Source organism: Sciurus vulgaris, assembly GCF_902686455.1.
Source record: "Sciurus vulgaris genome assembly, chromosome: 5".
Taxonomy (NCBI): Eukaryota; Metazoa; Chordata; class Mammalia; order Rodentia; family Sciuridae; genus Sciurus; species Sciurus vulgaris.
In genome coordinates, this window is record NC_136465.1 from 96,465,258 (window position 1) to 96,477,524 (window position 12,267).

General features: G+C 34.1%; 1 protein-coding gene across 9 annotated transcripts in view; it reads left to right on the forward strand.

Annotated features, from left to right (window-relative positions):
* CCDC91 (coiled-coil domain containing 91) overlaps window positions 1-12,267 on the forward strand; it is a 423,551-nt gene that overhangs the window by 371,705 nt on the left and 39,579 nt on the right. The window contains exon 13 of one of the 9 annotated variants that reach the window (XM_079139392.1): window positions 1,612-3,727. The exons of 4 other annotated variants lie outside the window; for them this stretch is intronic. In XM_079139392.1, coding sequence (XP_078995518.1) covers window positions 1,612-1,806 — 195 coding nt within the window. In that variant the 3' untranslated portion in view covers window positions 1,807-3,727. Of the gene's footprint in view, window positions 1-1,611; window positions 3,728-12,267 lie in introns of those variants that run through there. 4 more of the 9 variants (XM_079139390.1, XM_079139391.1, XM_079139395.1 and 1 more) reach the window with 4 other exon arrangements.

Sequence of the window (12,267 nt, forward strand, 5' to 3'; positions counted from 1 at the left end):
TAGCCTATACAGTAAAAGGAGGAAAGTTTGTGAGAAACCAAAGGGACTCTCTTACAGGAATAAACAAATCTATATAAAAAGATTTTTATTTTTAAAAAGTCTTTACTAGAGTCTTGGTATACTTGGAGTTTGTGTGTACGTTTTATTTATTTGCTTGCTTGCTTATTTTTGTACTGCTGGACGGAGATCAAACTCAAGTTAGTCTAGTACTTTTCTGCTGAACTACGTGGATATACTTTTTGGTTACAGTTCCAGAATGTCTTGTCATGAAGCTCAGATTACTGGGGGTAATGGAAATAGATTTTTTTTTTAAGTTTACTATGTTATTTATCCTTCAACCACCTTTAGAAGTTAAGTAGAAATGTGCATTAATTACAAGGATGTCTTTTATGAGATCTGAAGAGTGGAGGCTATGGGTTTTAGTTTCAAGTACTGCTCTTAATGAACTAGACAGAACAAAAGGTACAGATATGAATACCTAGAATAGTAGAGTTAGACTGATTTTTAAAAAAAAAGACAACAAACTGTTCTCTAATATGTCATGACTGACACATAAACATATGGTGATTTGTAACTTTATAACCTAATTTATTAGTAGCCAAATTCAAGACATCTTCAGTTTTTTATCAATAATATGCTTTTAATAATTTAATAGTTAGAAACTACCACGTCTACTTATTATCAGAACCAAAACCTTACAACCCTAAGGGAATGAAATAATACTTAAACTATCTACACCAATTGTCTTTGCTAGAATATTCAAAGTTCATATTGGTGAAAAAGTTCTCTTAAAGTGATTTATAAACTATATGTGATACATAATTTCAAGAAATTTTCCACACGGGCTGTGTTCTATCCACATCTTTCTACTTTTCTTCTCAATTTATCTAGTTCTGACATATTGAAAAGGTACAAATTAGGTGGAGCCTGTGAAAGCAGAAAAGTATGCTAAAAGTCTGTTCATGGAGGCATTAATAATTCCTATTTTATATGAAAAGTAATTTACAAATTAAAATTTTCAGTCTTAAAAAGTTACTGAGGTAGATTCTGCAATTTCCCTATATGTTTTGCGGTCATTTAGAAGGAAATTAAAATCTTTTCTCTGTAGTACTGCTCTGGAATAATGTGTCTAATATTGTTCACCCTAAATTTACTTTACCTGTAAAGTGCAGATGTTATTTTAGAGTTGTTTTGCAGATTGAGACAGTATACATAAAGTACTGACTACAGTCTCTCAGATCAACTTGGCACTAAGTGGTTGTGGTTTTATACTTTTTTCTAATGTAGAACATTTTAGCCTTCCATTTAAGTTGAGTTTTCTAGGTATTTCTTTAGTGTTGAGATCATAGTAGGATATTTTCTAGATTCTGTATTGCTGAATTTTTATAGTAAGCAACTTTTTCTTTAGTTGCTGAAGATCTTTCATATCTTTAAGTGTTCACTTTGAAAGCTCTGATTTCCATAAAACTGTCCACATATTTTCATAAATATGGAAGACAGAACTGGGCATTTTATAGTTAAAGTACCATAAGAAAAGAATGAAGTGGTGACATGAGAGCCCACTTTGTTTTTTTTTTTTTTTTTTTGACTGGTTCTTCTCTGCATTACCAGGTACCTCATTACCTCTGGCTCTGGGAGCTGTTGGTGTTACACTGTAGCTCTTCACTGACTCTGACTGCTGTGGCTTTCATAATCTTCTTCAGCCATTTTCTTCATCCTAGAGGGCACAGTGAAAATGCAAGGATAGATGAAGTTGACAAGGTTTGTGGGTGTGAGGTAGAGAAAAGAGCGCAGCATCAAGAATAGGAAAACACATCTCGCCTCTACTGTTTATTAGATGTAATCTTGGAAAAGTCAGCATTTCTACCAACTCTGACTTCCTGGTTTATAAAATCAAAATGACAGACATAACACATGCCAAATAACACATGTAAAAATCTTGATGAATTTAATTACTAAACAAATACATGTTGTTATTACTAAGATATAAACTTTCTTTATTGGTTTTCACTTATATCCTTATATCCTGAGCCAAAGTATCAGACTATTAAAGATACTCAGTATTTCTTTAATAGGATAAATAAATAGACATATATATATGTTTACATATATATATAAATATATATATAGTGTGTGTGTGTGTGTGTGTTGAAACTTCTTAGTACCTAGCCTAAGATGGACTAGGGAAGGGTGCATGCAGATATATGTTGTGTAAACAAATATAGATTAAGATACTGGCAATTTGGAACACCATTCCATTCTTCATTTCCTTTTAAACAGGTTAATAGCTTTAAGTGGAATAGCATAGTGAAGGTTATTTGGGACCCTAACAAATAGTTCATAAATAAATGAAGATTCTTCCCATGTATGTGTCTCTGTGTGTACTTTTGTTAACTTCTATTGGTGTTTGAAGGGTAAGTAATAATAAAATGGGAAGAGGGGAACCTCCATCTCACTGCTCCCAAAAATCGGAGCTTCATGAACTAAGAAATTGTACAACTACATCCAAAAAGTATATCAAGAATCCAAAAATAGACTTTTTAAATAAAATTATTCATATAAAAACTTGTTTATTCCTAAAGAAGACCAAATCCTTTGGTTTCTCACAGGCTTTCCTCCTTTTACTGTATAGGCTAGTCCAAATTTTACTATTCTTTTGACTGAAATCAACCATCAAACCATCTTGATCACTAGTCTTAAGTGACCTTCTGGAATTCTATTGTCAATTGCTGTCAGCACAATGCATTTGAACTCTGTTCAACCTCTGCCATGTGCAATGGTGTCTGTTATTGCTTCAAGCCATTCCCTTGACCTCACATAATGATTTAAGGAATGTGTTTTTATATGTTCCTTCCAAAAGAACACTTGATGCTCTTTAAAGACTTTTCTACACACAGGCTAATGCCAGATTCCCTTAAAATTGTATTTCCTTTTTTAAAAAATTGTATTGCCTTTAGTGACACCCTAAACAACTTAGTGAGACCCTGTCTCAAAATAAAAATAACAAGGGCTGGGATTGTGACTCAGTGGTTAAGCATCCCTGGGTTCAATCCCAAGTACCAAAAGAAGAAAAAAAGTATTTCCTTTAGAAATTACAATCGGGGGTGGGGGAGACCTAACATGTCAGAGTCATTTCAGTTCTTTAAAGTGTATTCAAATGAACAAGTTATTATTGCAAACAAGATTTTGTTTTGTTTTATTATAGCAAGTTTAAAAAACAACAACAACAACAACTTGAACCAAGGTCCCAGCATACTCTGAAAACCACCCATTTTATTGAATTTTGAAATTAAGTTGGCTTGAAAATTATGTATTAAAAAAATAACAAGTAACTCTATTTTAGTAAGCGTGGAGCTAAGCAGTGTAACCCAAATACTTACTATAGGCTACTACTTCTCTTCAATGGCTGTACATTCTTACTAGTACAAATTATTATCATTTACAAGAAAAATACAATGATTAAGCAATATTTCAGGCATTGTACTAATTTCTACAAGTTTACTGTAAAACATTTAGAAATATAACCTTCTTGATTATGTACTTTAAACAACTGAACTGTCTATGGCATTATAGATTTACCCCCATAATAAGTTAATACTTTTTAAAACTACAAATCCTGAGTATTTATAAAAGGCTGTTGCCTACCATTCTTTGATTTGTTTTTCAAATATGTAGTTAAGAAACATTTAAATGAGTTATTTGTCATGTGCTGCTTTTCAAATGAAACTCCTGAAATGAATATTTTCTTATTTTCTTCCACTATCAAAGTCTTGTTTTCAGTAGAAAGGAAATAGCATTATTTCTAAATGACACTTAGAAGTATTTTAATCTATTTGATTTATTGTATAGTTATTTTCCATCCTATGTATCTCTACAGCCATCAATTCTTTCCTTTGAAAAAATAGAAAAAAAAATTTGGTTTGTAACTAATAGTCTAAGAAACAGCATGAAAAAATCATTTTCTAAGAGATGCGGTATTTTTCTTCTCATATAAAAACACAGAAAACCTTCTTGACATTCTGCTTCTTGCTGATTCATATGCACTGACTTGACCTCTCTGTGCTCCTGCCTTGGTCTGGAAGCTGTGTGTTCACTTCTTAAAGGAAGACCAGTCATTTCATATGTGTTAACTCCAGCTTTTAACAGGAAGAAATTATCTCCTTTTTTATCATCATATTATTTTTGAATGGAATCTATTGGATTGTGGGTGTATTACAAGTCTAATTTAGCGTTTGAGTAAACTTAAACTATTGCTGTTATCTTTTTAAATAAGGAATAGTAAGTAAATGGACAAAGCATTATCTTTTTTTCCCAGCACTTTTTTCCTTCTCTGTGATAGATGTACCAACGTATATTTCTTTTATTTTCTCTTTTTCAAAATATTTGTCATCACTCTATTCTTTACCTGATAACTTTTCATTCATATCTCTTATCATTAACTGGTTCAAATGAGATTCCATGATACTGAGTCCTAGGCCTAAAACCCCAGCATTCATAGTGGTTTACCCTCTAAGAAACACTATTTACCATGGCATCCTTTTATCCAGTAGTGCTACAAATATTTAGCAAATTGGTAGTCCATTTGAAAACTATATATGTTCTTTTTCAAACTGAATTCTTAATTTTAAGCAACAGAAGCTAAAAAAGCTTATTGATTAAGAGGCTATTTGGATGGAAGAAAGATACTTTCAGGCTCCTCTTCTCTAAGGAAAGCCCAAAATAATGCCTTAGATCTGATGGCCCTGTCTACTGCTCCCCTAGCTCCATCTCACATCCTCTGCTGACCCCAAAAACAAAGTCTCTGCTACCACCCTCAGCAGTAAAAAAACTCCTTTCAAGTTTCTCTTGTTGATTTGTTAATCTCTTATTGAAATCTTATGGGGTAAAACTTATTGGTAGAACTTTGTTCACATGCCTGTATGTATACTGGACACAAAAGAATCAGAGACAACACTTTTTGGTGGATTTTAACCTTGTAGAGACAGAAAGTATATCCATGGGATATTCTTCAATACTTTAAAGGTTTTCAAAAAGTGCCAAAGCAAGAAAACATTTAAAATATATTTATTACATTAGCTACTTGGCTGTCCTACATCATTAGACACCCTTAGACTATACTTAAACCTAATCCTCAAAATACATTATTCTTCCATACTTAAATGTAATAGCAGTAGCATCAGCTAAAATATACCAAAATGCTTCAGTTAACCCTTAGAAAAACAAAAATGTGCACATCACAAATGTCTCTGTAGTCCAACTCAGATAACTCTTAATAAGCATGTGAGTGGTCTGCTCAGTCCCCTTCTGCTGTGAGGACTGTCTTGAGTCTCATTGTGTGTGTGTCACAATCACTTGTTATGGCTTGCTACTGGCATGTTTGATTTAATAGCTTGATGGATCAGCTAAACCTTGTTCATTTGGGTCAAATCAAGTCACATTTAATTTCACAGGCAAATGTAGAGTCTAATAGCACTTAATAGTATAAATTAAGTGCCTCTTTTCAAAGGAAGAAGAGTTTTCTACCTTTTGACTTTGCTCTAAAACCTTAGAGAACTCTGTTAAGATTCAAACTCCATATAGCATCCCGATAAATGATTTACAGTTCTAACACCCACTGAATCTGCTGGTTATTAATTAAGGCCAGGTAGGTGCACAGCAGCCTGGAAAAACAAGGGAGACTCCCTTTTCCTATGGCACTTGCTTACAGCTAGAAGCTTTCAGGTCAGTTCATAGAGCAATCAAAACAGGTTTCCCAAAGCAATATATTATCTTCCAGGAGGCCCACTTACCATTCTGCATCCAGAAGTAGGAGGTGTACGGTACAGTAAGATACCTTCAACTTTGTAGGGCCTTTCCTGGTATGCTTAGGATTACGAACTGAGGAACTTCATTGAGGTGTATCTCTGATATTTTCATGTCATATATCTTCCACCTTCTTGGACTTATAGGTATGCTTTACCAAAGAACTTTGAATACTTATTATTTTCTGTTTTCCAGGTCCTAGAAACATGTCATCAATGTAATTGCCCTGCGTGATGGTGAAAGAGTAATGATCGTTGCAAAATATACTGTAGTATAGAGCCAAATAATTTATGTAATCCTAAGATAAAATGATTAATTATCCTACCTGTCATATAAGAGTGGCTTTCATAGGTATTCTCTGCCTACTGAGAACCAGGGAGAAAAGTTTATGCGAGATTAACAGTTGTATATTGGTGCTAAGAGCTCTACTAAAAAATGCACATTTTTAATAACAGCAGGCATTTGAAGTCACTACTTGATTAAGTCTCTCATAATTCACTGTCCTTTTCCAATGTCAACTCTATTCTCTGCAAGTAACCGTAGTATGTGTTTATAACCTTACTGAGCTGGATATAAGGCAAATTCAAGTTAAAACTCCATTCATCATTTGACTGCCACAAACATCCTTTCTGACCAGTAGTAGTCCACAGTAGTATTCTAGGTCCAAGTTTCAGTGTTAGTTCATAACTGCTATACAATACCAACATACTTGGTATTTTCCCATCTCCTATATGGTTTACTTTGACAAGGAAGAACAAGCTGAAGGTTTATAGTTAATCTCTGTGATATTATTATAGTAGATATCTTCAAAGAAATGTAGTCTCCCTTTCACTCAGGAAACCCCGATCTGTGATTTGTCTCAGGACTAGAAATTGGGGAAGACATACAAAATCTTGTTGCAATCACCCCAAACAGGCCTCTGTTCATTAAACCTGAATATTTTGTAATTTTATTAAGTTGACCTCTTTTTGGAAACCATCTGTTTTGTTCATGTGAGTTGTTCATACGAATACCCAAAGCCAGTGTTTCCTACAGGCCAAGAATTCTGATTAGAAATAACAGTAACCATTTCCTCCTGTCTCTTACAGCTAAGTGCTTCTATTTGAGTACTGCCACCTCAGCATCCCACTATCCATATTGAAAGAGTATTATCCTCTAAACCTCCTGAACTGCAGAAGATAGACACTGCTATTTATAGATAACTGTTTTTTGCCTTTCAAGAAACAGTGTTATTAGCCAGTAACTGGCTGTGGTTCTTGCCTTGAATTGAGACTAGGATTGTGAGCATTCTGTTATTTTTTATAGCTGGGCTGTGAAATTAGGAGCAACTAATTTCATTGAGTTCTTCATGCTCTTCAATTCCATGCCAGTAGCCACTGGAGCTCCCAAGCTTTTGTTTTCAGTGATCACTTTATTTCAAATTAATAATTTGCTACTGCTGGTTATGGACTGCCAGATTTTACATCTCTCTCTCTTTTTTTTTTTTTTCCAGAATGTCACCTATATTTTTAGTCATCAACACTTAGATAGCCAGATAACCAATCAGGTACCTTTTTGATTTTCCTGAATTTATATTAACTTTAATTGCTTCTAGTACCAATTTATATATCAACCAGAATTTATTTAAGTCACAAAATCTGTCTCCACCTGGGTAAACTGCAGAAGAGTTTATTAAAGAAATGTTGAGTATGTGACCAGATTATTAGAGAACAGGCAGACCAGGATCAAGGTTCAACTTCCTGAACAAAACCAAAAACTATACGCAAAACTAGTTTAAAGATAAACTCCCTTTTGCTGCAACTTTCACATCAAGCACTGAGATAAATTATTCCTTAATTAAATTATTTCCATGACCAACATTTGGATGCTTCTGTTACCATCCTTATGAACAAAGTGGGTGCTGTACAGACACATCTAACTGCTCACTTCTGAGTCTGAGTCTTGTGTAACTGACTGGTTAGTGGAACCTGGAGAGTAGAAGACTCTAGATAACTGTGTTGCCAGGTCTTCCCTAAGGGAGTTATGCATCATAAGACTGGAAGTTCATCAAACATAGAAAGGATATCAGAAAATCAGGAAGCATTACAAATGGCCACTACATACTTTGGAAATTTCTTCCAGGTTTCTATGGTTACTACATAAATATTTTTTTTAGTTTTTTTGTTTCTTGACTAATTCTAAAACATCCTTTGAAGTTAAACTAGGTGGGTTTCATTCTTATTAAAACAGAGCTTTAGCAATTGCCAGGTTCATCAGACATCCTGGAGAAAGTTTGCCACTTGGCCACCACAGACAGTAACATTCTCTTTTCAGTAATCTGAAATTTTCTACAGTTAATGCCTAAATTTTGTGACACTCTTCAAAGGGATGTGCAATATTTTGGATAGATAAAGGGTTTTGTTTCTGTGTACTTATAGTTTTAGGTGGTATGTATATATAGGTATTTTTTAAGTTTTAGTAATTACACCTGTGCATATGTTAATCACCAGTCTCCCCTCCACCCTCAGTTATTTCAAGAATATTTTATATACATTGGTTTTAATAGTTACTTTCATAGAACAATGACCATAAAGTCGATTAAAATAAAAAAGCTTGATAAGTTGACTTTTACTGAATTCAGATTAAATTTTATTGTTTCTTATGTCCTTGGCATCATCTCTGCTCCCTGTGTTTACATCTCACTCTCATGAGTGAGTCTGTTACTTCTACATTCCTCTGCATTTTCTTGCTGCCAAATCTATTATTTTTGGCCTCTGCTACTTTTTCAACTTTGGGTATAGGTAGAAAACTAAAGAAAATGATGAGAAATTAGGTAGCAAAGGATGACTTATCAAAATAATTCATGTACATTACAGCTTGAAAAAGGAGATACTGGAGCTGTGAACTATATAAGAAGTATATAGGCTTCCTGATGTCTGTTTTCACTGACCTCATCATATCTGGGTTGTTACAGAAGGTTACAGAAGATTATTGGCTCAAAACCTGTCTGTCAGTCAAAGTGATACCAGTGTTTCAAAGTTAGATCCTTCCAATCTGAGTCTCTTCAGATGATGTTTTCTAATATAGATGACTTCATGAACATTTATGCAAAGTGAAATGTTTCAGGATAAATCTTATATTCAGCATTCTATGTACCTTGAGGTTGATTCAAGAAATAATCCCAGTATTTTTGTCACCATGGTGTTTCATTATTTTTGTAGATAATACTGTCATTAATACCTTGTAATAGGAACAAATTAGTCGTAGTGACTTTTTTTTGCCACTTAACGAGAATTGTAATACTTGCTTTTGATTCATCTGTGGGGACATGGACATGTGGCATTTAAAATAACTTTGTTGATGAGTTTTTCCCTTATAGTTTAGAGCACTTATTCATTTAAGATCTAGTTTGACAATATATTCATCACTTTGCTTTTGTCCTCAGTTATGTATTCCATTCCTGTGGTTCACATTTTCCTTTTTATGTGTATCGTGTGTTGAAAATGAAAATATCTGGGGTGGAGCTTAGCCACTGGACTAAACAAACATGCTTTCCTGCTCTTAGTTGGTTTTCCTGGTTATTTAAGAGTCCTGTCAACAACAACAAGTTTTACATCTACCTTGTTTTCATTGTATACTTTCATAGTTGATAAAAATCACTTCTCACTTCTCTCACCAAAATGCAGTCTGGATTACTCACTTCTATATTTAAGATTCCACAAAAATAGTCAAGAGATGAGTGAAAATAGCATGCACACTGAGGAATCAAAGGCCTTGAATTTAGTGAAGGAAATTAAACCCCTTGAGTAATGTTCGAAGCTGAAGCTCAGAAGGAAACCGATGGGCTAACCAAGGCATGTCCTTCCGTGGCAATGACAAAGTGTAAGAGAAAGTCCAAAACATAAATCCTGCAAGCTTCTAATTGTGACAGATCTGCCGACATCTCCAAAGCAAGTCAGATGACTAAGCACAAAGTCCAGGGGTTGGGAAGTACATTCCATTCGCCATAAAGCTAAAAGCATGTTGCACAGTTGAGCTCAGTGTCAATGGAATGGAAAAATCTACTCCTTCCATGAAGGTAGGGAGAAAGAATGGGTGAATATTAGCCAAACAATAATCTACCACACTATACAATCTAGATTAGCTATCCTCCCCAACAACCTTTGTCATATCAATACCCATTCCATTTTACTCTTAGCAGATATCACCATCTGAAATTGTGGTAATAGTTTTTATCCTACTATTCATTCATTGAACAAATATCAAACACTTAATGTGTGCAAAGAAGTACACCAAATGCTAGATACATCAGTATATAAAACAATTTTTAATTGTCCTTTTCCCCTACTAAAATATATGTTCTGAGAAAGAACTTCGTTTTATTTGCTATTATATTTGCGGTATTTAGAATAAACCTGAAACATTACAGATTCTTAATAAAATTTTATTTAGTGAATGAAGAAATGTCATTAAGCATTAATCAAACCACATTTTCTCAAATTCCATTCTTACCAGGCAGCCTTCTGATTATAATTTGTTTCTAACACAGATGTTTTTACAGACAGGTTTGTGAATTTCTGTTATTCTAAGTTTTCTCTTCAGAGAAAAGTCTATAATTGGTCTTTTTTTTTTTTCTTGGTGGGTGGGTACCAGAGATTTAACTCAAGGGCGCTTGACCACTGAGCACATCCCCAGCCCTATTTTGTGTTTTATTTACAGACACGATCTCACTGAGTTGTTTAGTGCCTCACTTTTCCTAAGGCTAGTTTTGAACTCAAGATCCTCCTTCTTCAGTCTCCCAAGCCACTGGAATTGCAGGCATGTGCCACCATGCCCGGCTATCATTGGTTTTTTGACAAATCTGAACTTGTACAGCCGAATTAATCCTTAAGTGTAGTAAGCTTACCAAGATAAAACTACCCTGAGCAACTTTTTAAGAGATGATCACCATTGGTTAAATATACTTCTAATTCCCTTGTAAACAAATACACACCAGGTGACACACCATGTCTCACGAGGGTGCTGCTCAGTTGAAATACATTTTCTACTTTGCTTCAATAATTCTACAAAAAAAATACATATTATTATGGTGTGATATTCCTTTTTCATTAGAGTATTGGTAAATTGCTTAATAAATAAATATCATCACTGAGTTTTGAGTCTGGTGAAACTATGCTAGGCACTGGACATCTTAGCTTTGTTTCAAGAAATTTGTCTCAGAGAATGTGTTCACCATACAGAACCAATCATGAACATAACAAAAAATTCTCAGAATAAGTGTGTTTCATACATATATGCACTACATTATCAGCAGTCAATACAGAAAATTTACCAGCCACCACCTCTGGTACAGTGGTTGTTTTATTTTTATACTCAGCCCATTAGTGTCTGATAGTATATGGTCTGGAAAATCTCACATTTCAAAAAGGCATAGAAATACTTACATATACTTAGGGTTCTTGAATTTTTTCATGAATTAAGCTATGCAAAATATTAGATGCCTTTGATCTAGTCATTCAGAGCTACCACCATTTGTTGAAGAATGTGCTAATATTTAACTGCAGTGGTTCACAACAAAATTACTTGTTATTTACTCGTTTGTAAACTTGGTCATATAGTACTGTTCATTACAAAATAAGAAAGGTTTTGGATGATTCTGCACAAAGACACTTTTTTCTTAGTATTTTCATTACCAACTGTTTCTTTTTGTTACATAGATTTTACAAACATTTATTGAATATTTATATTTGAGTTATACTTAGTAAGCAAAATAAACATGATTCCTGCTCATTCAAGGCTTATAATCGAAGTAAGAGATGGAAAATCAAACAGGAAATTGCCACACATAGTGCGAGGAGAAAAGGAGAACCGAGTACAATAAAACCATATGGAATGGGTATTAGCCAAGTCTTAGTGGATCACAGAACCCTTTCCAGGGTAATAATGTTTAAGATAAAATTTTAGAAACGATGTCTATCTCCTCTTCTTATCCAAAACATCGGGAAATCTATCTTGAAAATACGTGTAGAATCTGACTACCTTCATTGCTATCACCACTGTCTAAGCCACCGTTCCCTTTGCCTGGAGTTCTGCAAGAAACTCCTAACTGGTATATTTACTTCTGCCTTTACACTCCAAATTCTATTCTCAACATAATAAGTAAGTCACTTTTTTATTAGAGCTTTATAGTTATACATAGCAGTTGGGTTCATCCCGACAAATTCATACATGCATGGAAATTGATTTCAGTTCTAGCAAGTCATTTTTCAAGCTTAAATCACATTATGTCAATTCACTGCTGGAATCTTGAAGTGGCACCATCTAACTCAGGGTAAAAGCCAATCATTGATAGTACCTAAGTGATCTGGCCTTTAGTTTCTTCTCTCACCTCCTGAATAAGCCAGACATAATGTAAAGTACTACATTTTCTTTGGTTTTTAAAGTCACATAATATTCACTTCACTGCTTTCAAAATTTCACTAAACC